This window comes from Tupaia chinensis, unplaced genomic scaffold (genome assembly GCF_000334495.1).
Source record: "Tupaia chinensis unplaced genomic scaffold, TupChi_1.0 Scaffold000094_1, whole genome shotgun sequence".
In the NCBI taxonomy this organism is placed as follows: domain Eukaryota; kingdom Metazoa; phylum Chordata; class Mammalia; order Scandentia; family Tupaiidae; genus Tupaia; species Tupaia belangeri.
The window spans coordinates 4,895,700-4,918,453 of record NW_006159556.1 but is presented as its reverse complement, the minus strand read 5'-3'; the positions used below and the strand labels follow the sequence as shown (position 1 = coordinate 4,918,453).

The 22,754-nt window shown below is 34.9% G+C and overlaps 1 protein-coding gene across 1 annotated transcript in view; it reads right to left on the bottom strand.

Moving 5' to 3' along the window:
- Positions 1-22,754, bottom strand: part of MAPK10 (mitogen-activated protein kinase 10) — a 302,050-nt gene that overhangs the window by 71,999 nt on the left and 207,297 nt on the right. The window contains exons 7-9 of the mRNA XM_006143294.2: positions 22,346-22,484; positions 21,226-21,391; positions 5,314-5,385 (exon numbers count right to left, since the gene is read on the bottom strand). Of these exons, the coding sequence (XP_006143356.1) occupies positions 5,314-5,385; positions 21,226-21,391; positions 22,346-22,484 (377 nt within the window). The remainder of the gene's footprint in view (positions 1-5,313; positions 5,386-21,225; positions 21,392-22,345; positions 22,485-22,754) is intronic.

Genomic DNA, 22,754 nt, shown 5'->3' with positions numbered 1-22,754 from the left:
AACACGCGCCCTAAGCAAAAAAAAAAAAAAAAAAAAAAAAAAAAAAAAAATCCTCTCCAAAAAGAAAAAATTATTTCTTTTTTTAAAATTTGCCATAGGGTACATCTGCTCACCAATGAGAGAGCGAAAAAGAGAGGAAAAGTGAGAAAGCATGCCTCCAGTTCTGAGACTTGAATCATGGCCAGTCATATGGAAGTCCAATACCTTAATTTAACCACCACACCACCAGCTGTCCCCTCTTTTTAAAATTATTATTTTTTAATTAAACACTTCTCTTACATTTGCTTCTTTGGTTGGGGAACTTTTAAAAAATAATTTAAGTAATATCTTGAACATAATGCATGAAAACAGCTTATCCTTTTCTGGGTATTTTGGGTCATATTTATGATTATAATTTATGCCATGCACATTTAAGCCTTCAGAAGCTTCTAAGTGGACTCACAAAGAGCTCTTTAATGACCCCATCTACTATACCCTTTGACTCACCATATTTTCTTTTTACAGTTTCTTTCATTACTGTTTACATTTTCTTATTATAAACATGGCTTCAAGCTGACACCCTTATGGTTTCTGACTTACACTTTCTATTGTACTTGAGGCCCTCTACCCAAATTTTAACGCAAAAATGTCCTGCCTTTATTCATAACTTAAAGAATATCATTGTTTGTCTTCAAATTTTTAGCTGTGCTCCTAAAGATAGTATTTCCTAATAGCATTGTCCGCACAGAATAGTTCTCGGAGATGGGCTAGCTGGTGGTGTGATGGTTCTGGTGGCTGGATCTAGTGTAGTTGGATCTCACATGGTTGACTGTGAGAAGCAAGTCCCTGGTAGCTTGAAACACATGTGGAGGTGTGTGAGTGTGTGCCCGAAAATCCTGAAAGGGGAAATGAAAGAGAAGGGATTGCGGCCTGACCCCTCCCCCAAAGTACTTTCTTACTTTCCCTCTGTTTCTGTGTCTCTCTGGCAACCGAGTGTGCCCTCTAGAAAGTTTAAAAAGGGAGAGAAAGAATAGTTGTAAGAGAGACTTAAAAAAAAAAATTTACAAGTCAATCAGCTACCTACATATAGTACTGAATATGATTGTGTAGGTTTATGTTAGCTCTGTAGGAAAGAATGCTGTGATCAATTTGTAATGTTTGCAATGAATGTGCAATAAGAAAATGGAAGCATGTGTACCATATGTTAGGCATTATGATATAAAACTGTAGTCCCCAAACTTGAATATTCATAACATAGGGAACTTAGAAAAATATAGATCCCTCCATCCTCCCTACTGACCTTTAAGATTCTGGGTCCATAGGTCAGGACTGATATCAAAAACAGTGATAATTGTAATCCAGATGGTACTTGATTTATATTTTGAGATATACTAATCCAAAATATATGAACAATTCTTGTGAGTATTAAATTTGGATGTAAGACTGAAAATACTAACATGCTTCAATTCTATGACACAAACTAGACTAGGTTTAAATTTACCAAAAAACTGTTTCATACTACTGAATTTACCATAGAATTCCACTATAGCCCATGGAAAATTTCAGGGTTATTCACCCTGAGAATACTTCAGGGGGTGAAAAAATGTAATCTTTCTTTCTTTTCCCTATTCACTTTCCTGCAAAGGCTCTGAGAAATTATAGTAAGTGGCACATGTAAGTCCCAAGGATAGCAGGACGGATTTTACCCATCATTATCTAGGGGTGGGTTGATACTGCATGTGGCTATTACCTGTGGGGTACTGCCTATGGAAAGTACAAAAAGCTCTTCAATATGAAGTTCAAAATATTTGAAAATTTGTTTCAGTAATTAGACATATTGCTGAAAAAAAGTCTTAATTTTGCCAGACAGCACATTTGCTCACTAGAAAGAGAGAAAGTGAGAAAGCACCCCACACACACACCCTCCATGGAGAATGGTCACACCACAATTTCTTCCCCTCCATTGCTCCTTTCAGGGTTTGGGGCATACACACACATGTACCTAGTGTGTTTTCCTAACTGCCAGGTCTGGGATTTGTATTGCGCAGTCAGCAATGTAGGATCTAGATCCAGCATCTTAACCACGGTCACTGGCTGGCCCAGTTACTAAAAATTTTATCGATAAAATTTCTTCTTAAAAGCACTTTTCCTTCTGAAGATAATCATGAAAGGTCAGGATAGAAATAACTATCCATGAAGCAGAGTTCTAGATCTAGATTCTCATTGTTATGTCTTCAGTTGTTTTTCCCTTAAAAAATATCTTTTTTTATTTTTTGCTTTCATTTAAGAATGTTCTTTTCCTCTCAAAAATCCCCCTCAAATTCTGGTAACATGAAATATGAATAAATGACAATATGCAATTATAACTAACATCTGTTTCCATTATAAATGAGAACAGGAAGAGAAAGTATTATAAGTCAAAACACATCAAGAACTCAATGCTGACAAATAGAGTAAAAGGTTATTTCTTCACTGGCAGCAATTGCTGGTGGGATACTCTAGGATATGGAATACCCAAAGGCTGATATTTGAAGAATGATGTTTATGGATGTTAGTGCATTCCGTTATATTGGATAAATTTATTTACTATTATAAACTATCTTTATTTATAATCAAACAATAGAGAAACATTTCACATATAAGCAAGCCCCAATATATATTATTAAGTGTCACAGCTGTAGAATTTTCATTAAACTCTTGAAAGTTAACCTTCAAGGCCTCTCATTTGCATAGGCCCCTTACAAAGCTCTACTCAACTTTGCATTTATAATATTAATTCTTCTTTATAATTATAACTCTTCTTTAATTGTATGATATTCTGATCTCACAAATACTGGATCTGACTCTAGCTGTATGTGATAGTATTTTTAAAATAGGAAGAGGGTTTGGAGATCATGTAATTTGACATCTACATTTTAGAGCTGAAAAATAGCAAGTTTCTTTTCAAATTAGTAAATAAAGTTACTTTAAGAAGGAACCAGATGGTGGGGCAGCATTAAAGCACAACACAGCATTAATCCCACTGGGGAAGGTTCCTGGTTTGGATCTGGAGACCTCCATATATATATACGAGGCATGAACTTGCCCGTGATCTAGGGAGAGCTGAAGTCTTGGTGACAGCAAGACCCTGTTTGCTGTCTCTCTGCCTCTCTTGATTATGGAAGAAAAAATATACTTTAAAAAAAATCACAAATTAACTTTATGATATTCATTGTTCATAATTTTTTTCCTTAAAGCACTTATTTAAAACTTTAGCTGACATATTTGGAATTATTAAAAGACCACAGCCTGGAAGACACAGTTTAAAAAATGATTCCCATTTGCCCTTCTAGAAATCTACAAATGCACCCACAGGGGAGTTCCAGAAAAAACTTAGGATCAAAATATCAAGGGCAACTAACAGTACCCTGTAACATTACCAGCTGCCTAAAGCATTATTTATAATGGATTTTTCATTCAAGTTAAAAAAATTATACCCAAGCAACTTCTCCCAAGAAATGACTGTAAGAGATGTTAACTTATATTTAATAACTCATTTATGAACATTTGTTTTAATTTTCTTTTATAAAAAAGTAATAAAAGTAATGAAAATCATTTTAATTTAGATGGCAAATATTCATTTCACTAATAGATCAAAATGAACTTCTGAAGAAACAGAGTAGAAAGTTATTAGACTGAGTCTATTTCTACCAAATTCTCTAAAATTAGCCAAAACTTAAGAACTATTTTATATTCATGCTTGAAGCCCAAGAATAAGTTTATAGTTCATTGGGAATAAAAGAACTCGTTATTTATTTATTTTAGAAAACTGAAGGAATTTAATTCTGAAGGAATCAAGCCAACACATATTTAAATGGCATTAACATTAACATGAATGTAGTAAATTTACAGATGCCATTTAATAAAACATATATGTAGAAGACAAAACAACAATAAAAACAGATTCTAAAAATAAATATGTGTCATATATCACTAGAACAAAACTTTTTCTATGAATAGTGAGAAGTAAGAACAGTGTCATTTTAATTTTAATTGATGGACACATTTTAAGATCTTTCATTCAACAAATATTAAGTGCCTGATTTAGTCATTTTTAGAATGGTTTCTTTTAATATATGTAGAGAATATCTATAAGAAACTATATACATGAAACTCTCTATATACAAAAGTATCTATATGTAGATACTACATATGTGAAGTAATATATGTATATATTTTATATATATATATACACACACACACACACACACATACATAAATATTCCTTCCCAAATTGGCACACTGTATTATAGACAACTGATAAGAATTGCGGTATAGGTATTAGAAACTTACAGCAAATGGCTAGTCATAATGTGGTATGGATATACTAGATTAGTAATTAGATTTACTCTAATTAGACATTAAAACCCCATTATTAAACTCCATTTTATTTTTGAATTATGATAATTTAAACAGAGGTCTTGTCTCTAATGATGAAGCTATAGCAATTGCACAAGCGAGTGTAGAGGGGGATTGAATTAACTTTAAGGCTGCAGTAACTTTTCAGCCTTCTGGTGGGACCCATTGCACAGCCATATACCAATGACATACCGTCCACATCTGCTTAATGCTGCAGAGGCTCTAAAATCTTTACTTGTTAATCATTGGCTGTTAAAAAAGGGTCTCTTTTACTTTATCCAAGTGATTTAAATGTATTTCCTCAGATATTTTATGTAATTATTAATGAGGTTTTAATTTTTGCACTTTTGTAATGTAAAGGAAATAAAAACAGGAACTGGAGATATTATTCCTATAAATGAAATGAATAAGGAAAAACAATTTTGGAAGAGATTGATCAATTTTCACATTAAATTTATATGCATCCTGTGTGTTAAAATAAACTAAATGTATTTGTTTGTGAATACAAATTTAACCGATTAAAGAATTCCATGCCAAGTGAATATTTCTTATAATATAAAAATGTAAATCTTCGGTCTTAAAAGGGAAAAATTTTATCATTTTTATCTAGTTGTAAATATGTCTTAATTTTAAAACATCTGCAACAACAACAAAAAATGAAAAAGCATATCACTGTCAGTTTGAAAGGATTGAATTAAGGCAGACCTTTTTCTCTCGTGTTGAATCTTTCATATTTGTCACTATATTATCCATGAAAGGTCTTGCTAGGAGACAAGGTTACTCTACATGATGCCAGCTTGTAAATATTCGACATTGAAGCCTCATAGAACCCGCTAAGGGCAGCGAGTGGATACCATCAGCAGTACTGCATTAGAGACAACAGGGAATTAATTGAGAATGACACCCGTAGAGACCACTGGCTGCTAAGAAGGATACGATCAGTGCCAGGAAAGAGCACTGCACCTTTTATCATTTCTCCCATGATGCACCCTACTGACCACATGTCAACTGAAAACAAAAATGAAATGAAGATAAACAAGAACACAGGAACAGAACAACAAAGAAATGAAAACACTGGGCTACCCAGGTCTTAGAGCAACAGGCTAACTTTTCGCTGACTGGATGACAGGCCAGTCTCACGATCATTACTGTTTTCAGCAGTGAAAAGGGGAGAACCCAGAATGTCAGGGCCCTTTTCTACCATATAACTGAACTAACAATGCTACCAATGCTACCTGAAGTATGATAATATTACTTTGCAATTATAATTCAATGATTAATTTGGTTTCTGACATTAAAGGTCTAATTTACATTCATCTACTAGAATCCTACTGATTGGTATCGTAAATTATGCTAGATTGTGTTAATATGGGAAACATGCAAATTGATTTCTTTTTTATTCTTTTGTGCACCATATTTGGAAAAAGAAAAAAGAAAAGCTAAGCTGCCAGCAACCTCAAAAGAAAGAACTTTTTTAATAAAATACATTTACTCTTATTTATAAATATGAATAAGTCTCTGGAAGTGAAAAGCCAGTTCAAGAATGAATGTTTTTGGAATATGCTGGCTTGGTTTCATCGACTTCCATCAAAAGAACATGTTTCTAGACAGGAAGCCTTGTCTTATTCTTATAAACATGGCTGCTTTATAATGGTAAGACATGTTGGCTTTCAGAATGAGATGGTTCAACATGAGATAAGCAGTGTAACTCAAGAGCTGACACTTCTGGGACTGGATCAAAAGAAACCTGGAGTCCAGTGTGAAATTACAATGGCCTCTTTGCTATTGCCAGTTATCATCCAGAGCATAAAACCAGCAAGCCAGGGCACATGGGGAGGGGGAGAATAGGGAAGGACGAAGCAGGAAAGTGAAACCTCTCTCTCGAGCTACACTTGCTTACTCACTTTTTCTTACTGAAAATTCAGAGAGACAGGTCATTCTTAATGGAGGGAAGGGAACTAGAAGAAGATGTTGAGGGGAACAATAGGGAGAGGGCATTAAGATAGCGGCACAATATAATTTTGCTCCACTTACTTGTCAAATTACATCTTGTAATTTGGCGCTGACTTTAAAGAATTTCTCATGAGATTCTTTCCAATGTGAAAATCTCACTCGGGTTAAACCTAAAGTTTCCATTCAATTTAACCTAAACGGAGTGATCCACTGCAAAGAAACGGTTACAGCTTGGAAGGTGATAAGCATACCCAGAGAAGCAAATTTGTTTTGCTTCCATTTTAGGAAAGCAAGTGACATGCAAAACTATCAGGGAAAGATAGAGCAAACAGTTGTGCATCCCTTTAGTATTAATGCATTTGTCGTGTCAGGTAACATCTGTCTCAAAAGAGGTTGGTAGGTTGGTATTGTGAAAATCTTTGATCATAGAGAAAAAGAAAAAAAATCTATGAAAATGTATTTATTTTTAAATTGCAAGTATTCTTATCACACTTTCCAAAGTGATCAGTCTGAGTTGCTATTTATAGTGTATCTAATTTGTTTTTTGTAGGTACTATAGTAGAGATAGACAAAAACAAAACCAAACAAAAATGAGCAAAAGATCCCTGTGAGCAGTGTTTTCTTTGTATAGCAAATATTTTCTACTGTATCTCTGGCAGATACTCATTTTTTTTCTATTGTAGAATCAACTCTACTGCTTCTAACTACAGCTATGGCCACGCTATTTCACCTCTCTAAACCTCGATTTTACCCCTAAAATGTGTAGATATATAGTATATATCATGCAGATTTTTTGAAAAGACTTAAAAGGATTATGCATGATAAAACTCCTTCCACATTACCTATACACAGTAGGTCCTCAATAAATATTAGTCATGTATTGTCATGTGTTAAATATGAATCTCAGAATTATACACAGTTTCTAATTATACAGAACAAGACTTTTTCTTTATATTGGTGTCATTGGAAAAGTCATGATACATTTTTGCATAGAAAACATAGAAAAATACATCACTGACTTTTTCAGTGCCCCAATATCTATGTAATAATGATTTCCTGTATATTTATGTATATAATAAATCCTAATGAGGGAAACTCACCACTCATGTAATTTATTTCATTGTTGAAACCCTCTGGAAAGCCATCCTACGTACTGAATAATGGTTGACTCTATGGAATTTTTCTCTACTAAACAGAAATCTCTGTTTCCTCATCAAGATAATGGCCTTAAAATATGTGAATGTGGGACCAGCAGGTCACTCCCACATGGCTGACCATGGTTCAAATCCTGGACCTGGTGCCTTGCTTTCTCACTTCCCCTCTTTCTGTCTCTGTGTCTCTCTTTGTCAAATTAAAAATAAATGAATGAATAAATAAAATTTAATAAATAATTTTAAAAAGATCTGTGAATGTAAATTGTAATCTTAATCTTTAACAGCTCCTTTCCTAAGACTGGCCAGTTTTATCTTTCAGATTAAAATTCTTTGATTTTTTTTAGTGTCCCTTGCATGTGCCTTTAAACAACAGGAGAAGGCCAAGGTGACATTCTAGTTAGCATGTTGCTTTAGTTCCACTGGCTCAAGACAGTCACTGTCTGAATAACTGGCATTAATAACAAGTATTTCTCCTATGCCTTTTGTCATGGTTCTGTGAGATACTCATATTCCAAAGTAAAAGGAAACATTGTGAAATTTATCTTCATGATCAGAAATCAAAATAAACTTAATAGCTCAAAAAGCTTTTGAGGAAAGATAATGCAAAGATATAATTCTAGATCTGAACTTCCAATACACATATTAAATTTCATTTTCTTTATTTTAATGTATCCTTTTGGGTGATAACACCCTGGGAACCTTTTCAATTCCCCTTTAATTTAATTCAACATTCACTATCCCTAGAAGACTATTCAAGCTTATGCCACCTAACTGCTAAGACTTATGCCTGGAAATAAACTCTAATTTTATTTATTTCAAGAGTGGAATATACACACATGAATTTAAATGGATTTTATGTACTCAGGATAGGATTATTGTTTAAGATAAAGCCATTGTACCAACTTTTGTGAATTAGTTATTCCTACTAACAAGAAATAGGTAATAGGGAACCGGCAGTTAGCGTAATGGCTATGTCGCTGGACTCCCACGTAGTCGACCGCGGTTCGCGTCCCAGACCCGGTGGCTTAAAACTCACGCCGGGCGTGTGTGGGTGCATGCCCCAGATTCCAAGAGGAGAATGAAGGAGAAGGGATTGCGGTGTGACCATCCCCCCTGGGGGGTGATTTCTCGCTTTCTGTCTCTATGTCTCTGTCTGGCAAGTGCACGCGCCCTATAGCGAAAACCTCTCAAAAAAAAAAAAAATAGAAATAGGTAATGAAAGAATTTGATACTAAGTTATTAGGCAGGGAGGTAGAGGTAGTAGTAAACTTTCCCTGTATACATTTTTGCTCATCAAGATGGATTATTTTATGAATTTTCAGCATATTACAATGAATATGATTCTTGACCTTAGAAGTAATTAGCAAATCTATCACCATTGAAAATAGAAATTCTTATGCTTTTTGAGACAGCATTTGGGTCTCTATAATAGAGTTCTGTACACAATGTTGCCCAGGTAGAATTCTGACTGCTTTTATTATTCTAATTCATCACATTCTCCTCCATCATCAGTATTCCTGTAGGGCAGACAGCAGATTTGTTTGCAATTCTAACATATAGAACTTGAGTCACTTCCTTTAGAAAAAAGGTAGGTAAATTTTGGTGTTACTAAAATATGGTTTCTAAAAATCTTAAGTATGATATTATTTGTCTAGAGTTAGCTTATACTAAATTATCTCTTTTCTACTTCTAGTCAAGAGAGAGACATGATATAATGTAGGCTCTGGCAGTTAAATCAAAATAAATAAAGCACTGTGTTGCTACTTCCGCACTCTGTCTAACTTATTGGATGATTATCTATGATTTAATACTTTTTGAACTACAAGAGCATATATTCAATAACCTGGAAAATGTTTCCTATCCAGATGATTATGTGTCTCTTAACAAACCTAATTACATTTTCATTTAGCATGGGATTCAGATAATGTGCTTTAATGAATTTTCTTTTAATGAATACTTCAGGATTTAATAAAGTTTCTAAAATCAGAGCATTTCTTAAACATTTTAATCTTAGGGCCAGCAGGTGGTGCAGTGGTTAAGGGTGCTAAACTCCCACATGACAGACTAGTTTGAGTCCCACACCTGGCAGTTTGCTTTCTCACTCTCTCTCTCTTTCTCTCTCTCTCTCGCTCTGTTCCTCTCTAGTCAAATTAAAATAAAAGACAAATTGAATTAAATTAAATAATTCTTTAAAAAAAGTTTAATTTTATTTTTCAAAAATTGCAAGTTTAGTTATTTAGCAAAAATGCATTGTTTTAAACTTCATTTCAAAGATGAAAGTAGAAAATATAGATATATATGAATAAACAAAAATGTATGAATTTTATACATGCCAATGTAAGAAAAAAACTATAATTTGTGGACACAATACAAAAGAGTCTAATGTCATGAAATCAGAGAAAGATTTTCTCCTTGAGTCTACCTATTATATTTATTTTTTATAACCTCAAAAATCCTCAGCTCCTGTCTTCATAATTCTGTCTCACTCATATTTCCACAAAATAATAATAAAAGAGAAGAGTAGTAAGCAAACTAATGCTAAAAATTCTTTCTTTTAAACAAATTCAAAGCAATAGTACGTGACTATTATTTTTAAGTTATGCTCAAGATTTTCTTTAGTTTGCTTATAGATGTGGAAGCATGCTACTGAATTTTTGCTTTCCGACTTTTTTTTAAAGCCATGAATTCAACATTGTTTGAAATAATCCTGTATTACCTTAATACCAAGGAACAGACTTAGACTATATGTAATACATTAGTTTAAAAGTTTGTTAGGAAGTAAGCATTGTTATTTTAGAGATAAGAATTATGAAGGGGGCCGGCAGGTGGCATGGTGGTTAAAGTGCTGGACTCCCATATGGCCGACCATGGTTCAAGTCATGGACCCAGAGGCTTCCTTTCTCACTTTCTTTCTCTCTCTCTTTCTGGTGCCCTACAGCAAATTTAAAATAATAATAATAATAAATAAATAAAATTCAGTAAATAATTTTAAAAAGGAATTACAAAGTATCTCTGCACTAAATGGATATAATAATCTGCAACCTCTAATATTTGTTCATTTTACTCTGATTATTCCTAATTTTTATATCCAAACTTAAACCATTATTGCATTCAGCTAGTTTGATGATGTTTTATTTCTTCAAATATATTTTCAGAAAACCATTTACCCATTCCTTAATGCTTTGGCTCCCTGGCAAGGTTATATGTACATATTTTTCATTCTAACTGAAATTTTTTGTACTTTCAGAGGGAAAATCAAGAGGGGGTGTTGTAGCAGACCACTGGCAATTTGTTTTTGGTTTTTTTTTGTTGTTTTATTTTATTTTTATCTTTTTAGGGGGGAGAAGTTTTTGCTATAGGGTGCATGCACTTGCCAGAAAGACAAAGAAAGACAGAGAGACAGAAAGCGAGAAATCACCCCCTGGGGAGATGGCCACGCTGCAATCTCTTCTCCTCCATTCTCCTCTCGGGATCTTGGGCATGCATGCACATGTGCCTGGTGTGAGTTTAAGCCACTGGTTCCGGGATTTGAACTGTGACCAACTACATGGGAGTCCAACGATACAGCCAATACACCAATTGCTGGTCCTTACCATAGGTAATTTTAATTGGAGATGTTATACTTGAGGTCTAGATTTTTCAAACGAGGATAGTACCTGTCTTTAACATCGCCCAAGTCCAAAAGTCCAGAGAATTCTGGCCAAGAACTCTTGTTATTTTAGAGATAAGAATCATGAAATATCTCTGCACTAGATAAATATTATAATCCACAATCTCCAAATTTTGTTCATTTTTCTCCGATTAATCCTAATTTTTATATTCAAACTTAAAACATCATTGCATTCAGTTAGTTTAAGAATTCTTTTTGAAAGAACATCAGAAGGCTTTCTCAAAGAAGGTACTGTCATTTGAAGTAGACTGGAAAAAATAAGGTAGAAATAATGTATCTAAAAGAAGCAAGCTTAAGAACGGGCTCACGAAAAGTATATTGTCTTTAGTAATCAAAAAGATGACACCCTGATTGAGATTTGGGGCAGGTAGAAGGAGTGAGTCACTGGATAGTTCTCAGAAAAAACTTCACATCATAAAATGGCTTTACTGTAAATTATTATTGAAAGGAACAAAATTTGACTGGAAGGTAAATTCACGGGTATCTCTTAACTGTTCTTTGGATTATCTAAAGAAAATAACAGTCCTGGCAAATTTACTGTTCTCTAACTTGAAAGTCAGCATGGGTCTAAGAAGTTTTAGTAATACTACATACCATATTATGTCAATACATATGCTATTAAATATGTTTTCATCATAAAACTATAGTAGAAAAAGAGAGTATAATGTATAATTAAGAAACTCTTTACATGACAAAAATGGTTCCAAAATCTTCTTTGGATAGTAAAGAAATTAGCAAACTAATGAATGAAAATTACGTGTATGTGTGTGTGTGTGTGTGTGTGTGTGTGTGTGTATTTAAACTTTATTTATTCTGCTAGTATTCTAATTTAGTAATCAAGAAAGTACCCTGTGATATTATCTAGATTATATTGATTGCCATGAAACCCCATAATGTTTCTTGAAATACAAAAATAGTTTTAATATAGGAAAGCAGGGAAAATTTTAGTTATTGACGATAAATTCCTAAGACACTCTAATTTGTCAAGGCCTTATACTATTTTTCTTTAGGGTTCACAGTAAAAAGTTTTGTAAGGAGAGACAAATAATGCTTATAATGACGACAGAGAATTAACACGTAAGTTTTAGTAATGTAATTACTCTGAATAAGTAAAACGAAAGAGAATATATAAAAATTTTTTGTCTGTAGACTCTTAGAAGTAATCAAGTTCTTAACTTTAGCAGATACTAAACCTTAACATTATTTCTAGCAAATGGCATAATTTTTCTCCCCAGTCTTATATCTGATTATCATTATTCACTAATTTCAGTGAAATTATTTCAATTTTCCAATCTCTCAATTGTTAGTAAGATGCTCTACTCATAAAATCATAGTGATTTTACTTTAAGAATAATAAAGTGATTCCACTCAAAATTCACAAAGTATCTGTAGTCTATTGTTTTATAGAGATTTTTGAAGTTAAGTTTATTTTTTTTAAATGTGGCCATGACCCAAAGCATTACATTATAATTTTACTTATAAGTAAAATAAACAAAAAACTTAAAATCCAAGTGGAAACTTTTCAAAGATACATGATTTCATCTCATTTCAAAGGAATTTATTTAACAAATTAAAGAAAAATGTAACTTTACCAAAAATTTTTCAATTATAAATGTCTTTATGCCATTTCTCCCTTTTACTTTTAGTTTCACAGGGTCATTATCACACGTGGCACCAGGCTATATAGACCAATAGTCTATGAAATCTTCACCTGGGATAAAAGAATACAGAATACAAACCTTTACCACAATTTACATTTTTTCAAGAATTATTTACTTTGTTTTAATTGTTGTTATTATTATTTTAAAAATTTGATCAGAGAGAGAGAGAGAAAGGGAAAGTGAAGGGCAAGTTGCCAGGTCTGGGACTTGAACTATGGTAGGCCATGTGGTGTGTGTGTGTGTGTATTTAAACTTTATTTATTCTGCTAGTATTCTAATTTAGTAATCAAGAAAGTACCCTGTGATATTATCTAGATTATATTGATTGCCATGAAACCCCATAATGTTTCTTGAAATACAAAAATAGTTTTAATATAGGAAAGCAGGGAAAATTTTAGTTATTGACGATAAATTCCTAAGACACTCTAATTTGTCAAGGCCTTATACTATTTTTCTTTAGGGTTCACAGTAAAAAGTTTTGTAAGGAGAGACAAATAATGCTTATAATGACGACAGAGAATTAACACGTAAGTTTTAGTAATGTAATTACTCTGAATAAGTAAAACGAAAGAGAATATATAAAAATTTTTTGTCTGTAGACTCTTAGAAGTAATCAAGTTCTTAACTTTAGCAGATACTAAACCTTAACATTATTTCTAGCAAATGGCATAATTTTTCTCCCCAGTCTTATATCTGATTATCATTATTCACTAATTTCAGTGAAATTATTTCAATTTTCCAATCTCTCAATTGTTAGTAAGATGCTCTACTCATAAAATCATAGTGATTTTACTTTAAGAATAATAAAGTGATTCCACTCAAAATTCACAAAGTATCTGTAGTCTATTGTTTTATAGAGATTTTTGAAGTTAAGTTTATTTTTTTTAAATGTGGCCATGACCCAAAGCATTACATTATAATTTTACTTATAAGTAAAATAAACAAAAAACTTAAAATCCAAGTGGAAACTTTTCAAAGATACATGATTTCATCTCATTTCAAAGGAATTTATTTAACAAATTAAAGAAAAATGTAACTTTACCAAAAATTTTTCAATTATAAATGTCTTTATGCCATTTCTCCCTTTTACTTTTAGTTTCACAGGGTCATTATCACACGTGGCACCAGGCTATATAGACCAATAGTCTATGAAATCTTCACCTGGGATAAAAGAATACAGAATACAAACCTTTACCACAATTTACATTTTTTCAAGAATTATTTACTTTGTTTTAATTGTTGTTATTATTATTTTAAAAATTTGATCAGAGAGAGAGAGAGAAAGGGAAAGTGAAGGGCAAGTTGCCAGGTCTGGGACTTGAACTATGGTAGGCCATGTGGGAGTCCAGGACCTTAACCAGTGAGCCACCTGCCGGCCCCACAATTTACAATTTTTTATATTAGAGATTACTTAATGTCTAGGATCACACTAAATTTTATATTTGATTTTTGCACGATTAATTTCAATTTCACACATTTTCTTAAAATGAAGTAGAATAAAAGGAGAAAAAAGACCTCTAAGAGAAAAATTTTTTGAAAGAATGATGCTATTATCTTGTATTGTTTTGTTTTGGTTTTGGTTTTGTTTTGTTTTTTTGTTTTGTTTTTTTTGGAGAGGTTTTTGCTATAAGGCTCATGTGCTCACCAGACAGAGAGAGAAAGCGAGACAGAAAACGAGAAATTGCCCCCCAGGGGGGATGGCCATGCCACAATCCCTTTTCCTCCATTCTCTTCTCGAGATCTTGGGCATGCACGCACACTGCCCGGCGTGAGTTTTAAGCCACCAGGTCTGGGACTCGAACGGTGGTCCACTACATGGGAGTCCAGCGACATAACCATTACGCTAACTGCTGATCCCTGTTTTGTTTTTCTGAGGGTAAGTTTAGTTTAAAAATGGTTTTTTTTTTCCTAAATTTATTGGTTCTTAAATTTAATACTGTCAAAATAGGGGGGAAAAAAAACCCTTAATAAAAGCCTGAAGTGTTAGATTTCAGAGAACAATCTTGCTATGTGGAAACTAGAACAATCTTGCTATGTGAAAACTAAGTGACATGCCAGTAATGTCAAAGGCAAATGAGAACTCCTTGGCTTGTTTTCTACTACAAGTGCACTATGGAGATGAGGCTATGCTGATTACAAGAGAGAGGTTTCTTTACTTTTGGTTTGAGATATTCCCAGAAGGTAAAAACACTAAGAAAATACTGTAATTCCTACTTTGTAATGGAATTGGTACATTTAAGGATGAACACAGGTTATGATATTGCTTAAATCAACTATATTAGGTATATAATTGATCCCCAAACTATAAAGAAGTAATTTAAAGTACAATGAACTTTCCCAAGTAGTCATAGGAAATTTGATGATGCAAACTCTTACACTATAGATAGCAAAGAAACATGGAGTAAATGGTGATTTAAAACTTTAAGACTGGTTGTAAATAACAAGCTACCCCATGGTTATCTCATGTTCTAAACCAATACTGACCAACAGAAAAATGACAGTCACTGCGGCCAGCATTTAGCATGGGCATTAAGGTGCTAGACACCCACATGACTGTCCACGGTTCAAGTCCCAAACCTGGTGACTTGAAAAATCACATGTGGATGCATGCCCAAAAACCAAAGAGGAGAATGAAGAACAAGAGATTTTGCCATGGCCATCACTCCTATGGAGTGACTTCTCACTTTCCCTCTCTCTGTCTCTATCTCAGATGAGTGCATGTGCCCTATGGCAAAAAAATATTTAAAAAGGAAAAAAAAAAACACAGTTACAAATGAAAATCATATATGTAATTTTAAGTTTACTACTAGCCATATTAAAATGAATAAGAAACACATGAGATTAATTTTAACAATATATGTTAAATCAATATATTTAAAATATCTTTTAACACATAATCAACAATTAGTGATGTAGTTCACATGCTTTTTAAATATCTTCAAAATCTGATATGCAAAAAAAAAACAAATAAAAAAAATCCTGCTATCTACTGCACATATCTAATATATCTCCATTCAGACTAACTTTGACATCAAGTACTAAAGAGCCAGATTGGCCGGTGGCTACCTATTAAACAGGGCAGTTCTAAAAGATGTTACTACTCCTGTATTACTTCCTGGAATTAAGGACTATCTCATTAGTATTTAACAGAATAAATTCCTAATGAGTGCATGTTTACTGTGATCTCAACTTCTAATTGAATGAAAGTTTTGTACTCCTGTCCTTTTCTTTCTACTTAAATAAAAATCATAATCTTTCTTACATAATAAGAGGGTTCCTTTATACAACTTACATATTAATCAAATAAAATGATTACTAGATTTACAGACCACATGTTTATTGCCAGTTTCCAAAAACTCAATATGTAATAATTTGATCCTACTTTATCATTGTTAAAGGTGTCACTTGTATTTAGATTTGCATTAGTTTTGTTAACAGGCTTTTCTGTGGTTATAAAATATAGAAATTCTCCTATTAAAATGTAAATTTTATTATATATATACTACAAATACAAATATGTACCTTTTTTAAAAAAGAATTATTTTATTTAACTTTATTTATTTACTTTTAATTTGACCAGAGAGGGACAGAGTGAGAGAGAGAGGGAAAATGAGAAAAGCAAGCTGCCAGATTCAGGACTTGAATCATAGTGAATCTTGTGGGAGTCCAGCGCCCTTAACCACCATGCCACTTCTGGCCCCCACAAATATGTACCTTTATTACAGAATGAACTTTGGTCTTTTTAAGAAATACGTGAACTTGGACTAGCTGATGGCATGGTAATTAATGCAGCTAAATCCCAACGGCACAGTTCATGTTCTGGACCCAGCAGCTTGAAAAATACGCTGTGCATGTGTGCCTGCATGCCCAAAATACAAGGGGAAGAATGGAGAAGAAACAACTGTGGCATGGCCATCACCAGTAGGGGTGCTTTCTCACTTTTTCTCTCCCTCTTCCCTTCTCTCTCTCTATCCAACGACCACACACTCCACAGCAAAAATTGAAAAAGAGGAAAAAAGTTGAATTAACTTAATGATTCAAATTATAAATAACTCTATAAGAAATTTATAATGCAATCTATTCCAGGATCCAGTAGTAGGACTCAAATCAGCACTGCTTTGTAATATTCTAAATTTGGTTGAAAAAATAAGAATCTGTGTTTTTCTCCATGTCAAATGAGGAAAGCCTATTTAAAATTCACCTGGTCTCTGGGAACCAGCAGTTAGCGTAATGGCTATGTCGCTGGACTCCCACGTAGTCGACCGCGGTTCGTGTCCCGGACCCGGTGGCTTAAAACTCACACCGGGCGCGTGTGCGTGTGTGCCCAAGATCCCGAGAGGAGAATGGAGGAGAAGGGATTGCAGCGTGACCATCCCCCCGGGGGGTGATTTCTCGCTTTCTGTCTCTATGTCTCTCTCTGTCTGTCTGGCGAGTGCATGCGCCCTACAGTGAAAATCTCTCCAAAAAAAAAAAAAATTCACCTGGTCTCTGGCAATTTAAATAACTACAGTTTTCAAATATGAAAAGTTTATGTTCTGAGGAGGATATGACATGCTGACCTATTAAAGTCTGAATATAGTGTCAAGAGTAATTTAAGTCAATGAACTGATAGACAGATTCTTACAATGTCAGCAAGAAGAGATCATTATTCCTAACTGTCGTGGAAACAAAGTAATTTTAGAAAGATGAAAAATGACTTGCAAATAGGACTTCTTTTGCTAGTTATAACAATAAATATGTTTTAATCATTTGGGTCTGGCAGCCTCTGTTATTAATGAAAAACTAGCATTATTATTTTTAAATTACAGGTAGGGAAGTAATTTTTTTAAAATGCCCATTGAAAATTTAATGAAAAGAAATCATTGTGTCTTTAGTACTGGTCAGATTATAGAAATCAATACTTTTTTTTTTTTTTAATTACAGTATAGCACTTACCCAACTTTTTGCTTCTATCTTTACTCTCCTGGTAAACTCATTATGTGTTTAAAGGGAGAGAGAACAAAACAGGTAAAGCTGTAGCAAAAGGTACAAGGATACAGTCCCTTCCTGGAAAGAGGATTTTGTGGCGAACCATTTCTCCCATAATGCATCCCACAGACCATATATCCACTAGAACAGGAAAGAGAGGGAAGTGAAGAAAAGGGAGGAAAGTACAGTTAACTACTATATATACTTGACTTCTGAAGGAGGAGGAAAAAGAACAGTTTGATTAGATGTACAATTATAACCTCCCACCAATAGTTGGCCGAAAAGTAAATTAAAACCAGCGCTGTGTCTAGCAGGAGAACCCAAATTAATTAATAAAAATTACATAACTTTATGGTGCCTGAGGGCGCCTCTTTAATGGCGTGAAGAGGTGTCACTGGCAACATGAAGGAAGAGGCAGCTAAGCCAAACCATCTCCATGACAGGCGATGGCTAAAAGCCACCAAAGGTTTCCAATTTGCTGAATGGAGAGAAAATAATTTAACCTGCAGGAGTGGCTGTTTCTGCTTTCTATTCTATTCAGGTATGTAGGATAGGGCTACAAGAGACCACTTTCATTTTATCGTGTTTTATTGGTCCAAAACAAGGTATTTTCAACACAAAAAAAAAAAAAAAAAAAAAACAAGAAATTAGGAAATGTCTGTGAAGGCATTGTAATCCGTGATCCTCAGGACTTACTTTATCCTTCAGAAGTTATCCTTGTCAATAAGTATCAATTTTAGCTTTTATGTGAAATATTTCAAGAAAAAAGTAATATATAAGTTAACACATGTAAAGGAGTCATCTGACTATCAAGTGAAGAAAAGGTATTACAGGTGTTAAAAAATTATTATGTACATTTATTTATTTTTGATGATTATACTTGTTAACCAAAGGTGCTTCACTGTCTTTTACCAACATTCACCCCTTTCCAACTTGCTTTCTATAAAGGACAAAGGGAACTTTGAGGCAAAACATTAGGCTGAGTTGCTCCAGGGGCAGGAAGGCGGGGCTGGGTGCACAGGACAGCTGAGCATGCCTGATGTGGGAGCAAGCGGGTTTTTCTGCATGATAACCATCGGGAGGGGGGTGCAGCGCAAGGGTGCTACGCATGCCTTCTATGTGGACTTGGAGAAGCCAAAATCTAAGGCAGCAACTTGCATCCCTTTCTACTGAGGGAAGGAATAAGGAGTCAAATACCTGCCATCTGCATGGCTTGATGATTATCTGAAGAGCCAGAATAGGCAAATTCAAACTCCCTCTTGCCCCTGCCCACCCCCAGGCTCCATATACATCCTAGATTCTTGACTTCTCTTTTTTGATTCCTCTTTAATGTTTTTTTTTAATAACTCATGAATAGTGTATACAAATATCTTCTTTTGTGACTAGACTAGATATGGTTTTGCCTTCAGTGGAGGGCTAGATTCACCTCTTCTGGGTGCCAGAACTTTGACATTGCCCCCCGGGGTAAACCTGACCGACTTGAGAGTTTATTTCCCTTTGTCCGAACAATCGCAAAAAATATTGACTGTTTTTCAGTCACAAGTACACAAAGTAGTTTTTTAAAATACTTCAGAAGCAGGGAATTTTAATCAAAGTATCCTGTAGAGGGACAAGCAGGTGGCATGGTGGTTAAGGCGCTGGACTCCCACATGGGTTGACCATGGTTGGAACCCCAGACTTGGTGACTTGAAAGTCACACCAGAGTGTGTGCAAGCATGCTCAAAATCTGAGAGGAGAATGGAGGAGAAGGGACTGCACCCCGTGTTGGGTGATTTCTCACTTTCCCTCTGTCTCTCTCCAGTGAGCATATATGCACTATGGTAAAAACTAAAATAAATAAATAAATAAAAAGTACCCTGTAGCATCTATACATAAAAATAATCAGATAATTATTTTCAAAGAATTTATAAAAATAGATTGCTAGGGGGACCAGCAGTTAGCGTAATGGCTATGTCGCTGGACTCCCACATTTTCAACAGTGGTTTGAGTCCCGGACCCAGTGGCTTAAACTCATGCCGGGCGCATGTGTGTGCATGCCCAAGATCCCAAGAGGAGAATGAAGGAGAAGGGATTGTGGCATGGCCAACCCCCCTGGGGGGTGATTTCTTGCTTTCTGTCTGTCTCTCTCTGTCTGTCTGGCAAGCGCATGCGCCATATAGCAAAAACCTCTCCAAAAAAAGAAAAAAAGCTGTGAGAATAAAAAAAATAGATTGCTAGGAGCTAAATAGAACTGCATAAAACATAAGTATTAAAGGTACATTGGGTCGGGAACCAGCAGTTAGCGTAATGGCTATGTCGCTGGACTCCCACATAGTCGACCGCGGTTCGTGTCCTGGACCCGGTGGCGTAGAACTCACACTGGGTGCGTGTGCGTGCATGCCCAAGATCCCGAGAGGAGAATGGAGGAGAAGGGATTGTGGTGTGACCATCCCTCCTGGGGGGTGATTTCTCGCTTTCTGTCTCTATGTCTGTCTCTGTCTGTCTGGCGAGCGCACGCGCCATATAGCAAAAACCTCTCCAAAAAAAAAAAAGAAAGGTACATTGGGTACATATACACAATCCTAGTTTGGAATTATTTTAATTCCTGAACACATGGGAAATGTTTTTAAATATGGTACATTACTTTGCTATGAGAGCATGTTTTCTAACAGGTATCTTATAAATTCATTTAATCCAATCAGAATATATTATGCAGAGTCTTTTAACATCCTCTTTTAAAAAGTGTTCATGAATATTAGATTTTCTTTGTGAAAGCAATAGTACGAAATTTAATATTTTCTCTGTTTATGGTTTTTGAAATTTATAAATAAGTACTAGGCAATTGCTAGTCCAAATATTACTTACAGCTTTAATATTAAAGAATTTTTATTCAACTTCTAAATTTTAGACAATTCCAAATTTACCATTCATTTGGTGATCGAGAACATCCTCACTCTCAGTATTTGCGGTATCTTTTTATTCGTCTTTCCCTAGTACCAGAGTCAGACCAGCTAAGGTATGACATAAAAGTCAAAGGGCTAAATGCAATATATTTCTTCCTCTTTTCACATTCTGAGCTAAACTGCAACCAAAATAGCAATTTTTCTCCATGTCTACAGCATATGTGCTAATCAGTATCCACTTGACTGTTTAATCAGACTCCATTTAAAATTCTTTTTAGCTATAACATTTTAGAGCTCTTCTAGCAAAGCTTATTTCTCAGAAACATCCTTCACATTTTTAATGAGTGATTATTCCCAGTAGCAATTAAAAAAAAAAAAAACAATCTGAATATGAAAGCTAACAGCACTGTTTTATTTCCAGGCGGGGGGGGGGGGGGTTGTGTGTGTGTGTGTTTTTTTTTTAAATCCTTTACATGAAAGAGAACATTACTGTTGGCTATCTAAAATATGTACACATTTTCTTCATGGTTTTCAATACTGCTACTCAGAAGCTTCCCTACCGTTCTCCTTGTAGCCCATGCCCAGAATGACTTCAGGGGCTCTGTAATAACGTGTCACCACATACGGAGTCATCATGAAGCTTGTGCCGGCTGTCCTGGCTAGTCCAAAGTCGAGGATTTTCAATGTGCAGTCAGACTTGACCACAATGTTACTTGGTTTTAAATCCTGACAATAGGAATAAGGGGACAAACCAAAAAGCTAGCGTAAATAGAATATGATTTCCATCTAGTCAATCAACATGGCAGTCTTGCAAACACACTGAAGGGATCCCCTTGGCCCATAGAGCCCTAAGTAGTACATATGATTACCATTGCAAAGAAGTTTACTATTAGGTTTTGGATTTAAAACAATATTCCCAGAAAGTATTTTAAGCCCAGAAGAGAATTGTACATATTATCATTTTTACAATTTAGGCTCATCTTGAGAAGAGTTTTTAGAAAAAAATCAAAGCTAGGGACCAGCAGGTAGTATGGTGGCTAAGGTGTTGGATTCCCACATGGCCAATCATGGCTTGAGGCCTGGACCCAGTGGCTTGAAAATCATGCTGGGCTCATATGTGTTCATGCCCAAATTCCTGAAAGGGGAATAGAGGAGAAAAGATTGCAGCGTGGGCATCCCCCCAAAGGTTGTCACTTTCACTTTCTGTGTCTCTTCTGGCGAGAGCATGCACCCTATAGCAGAAACCTAAAAAGAAAAAAAGAAAATATCTTTCATTTATTGTCATCTGTTAGGTTTCTCCATAGGGCAATATCAACCTTTTAACTTATATTTCATTTCTAGGCCTGACAGAAGAGCAGACCAGGGCAGCTGTCTTTATGTAGCCAGGAATGAATCACAGAAATACACTGTCTTCTTTCAGCTGCACATATGACCTCTGCCAGTCAAGGAGCTAGAAAGTACGAGGCTTCTCAGAAACTGACTCTGTGAGCTAAAACAAAACATTAAGTGAAATCAACTACGATATTCCTCCTACACATGAGTGAACTATGTATTAATTCTATTATCAGAGAAGTGAGGAAGTATATCATGTTTGACCAAGTCCCCCTACATGGAGAAGATAATCGGCAGTCCTCCTCTCATGTAGGCATCTCGGTTTTCGTTGGTGGTAGGCATCCTTACCCTGTGAATAATTCCAGCAGAGTGAAGGTGTTTGATACCACACAACATCTGGTATAGCAGGTAGGACATTCGCTCGTGGTCCAATTCCATCTGAATCACCTGACACAAGTTGGCATCCATCAGTTCCATCACTAAGTAACTAAAAGATAAATCCACAATGTTGGTTCCAGATCACGAGATCTACAAATTCCTTCAATCATGTCAGAATCCTCTCCTAAATCTACAAAGCTTCTGATATTTCCACCTCTGCCTTGGGCTTAATCATGGGAATGAAAAACTTCCACCCAGGGCACATGTTAGCTGTAGTAGCTACCACAGGCTGCTAAGAGAAGCAGCACTTATTAGTGTATGGTTCACACCCATCAACTTCGCACCTTCGTCTTGCTCTCACTTTTTCCTATATTCCCTC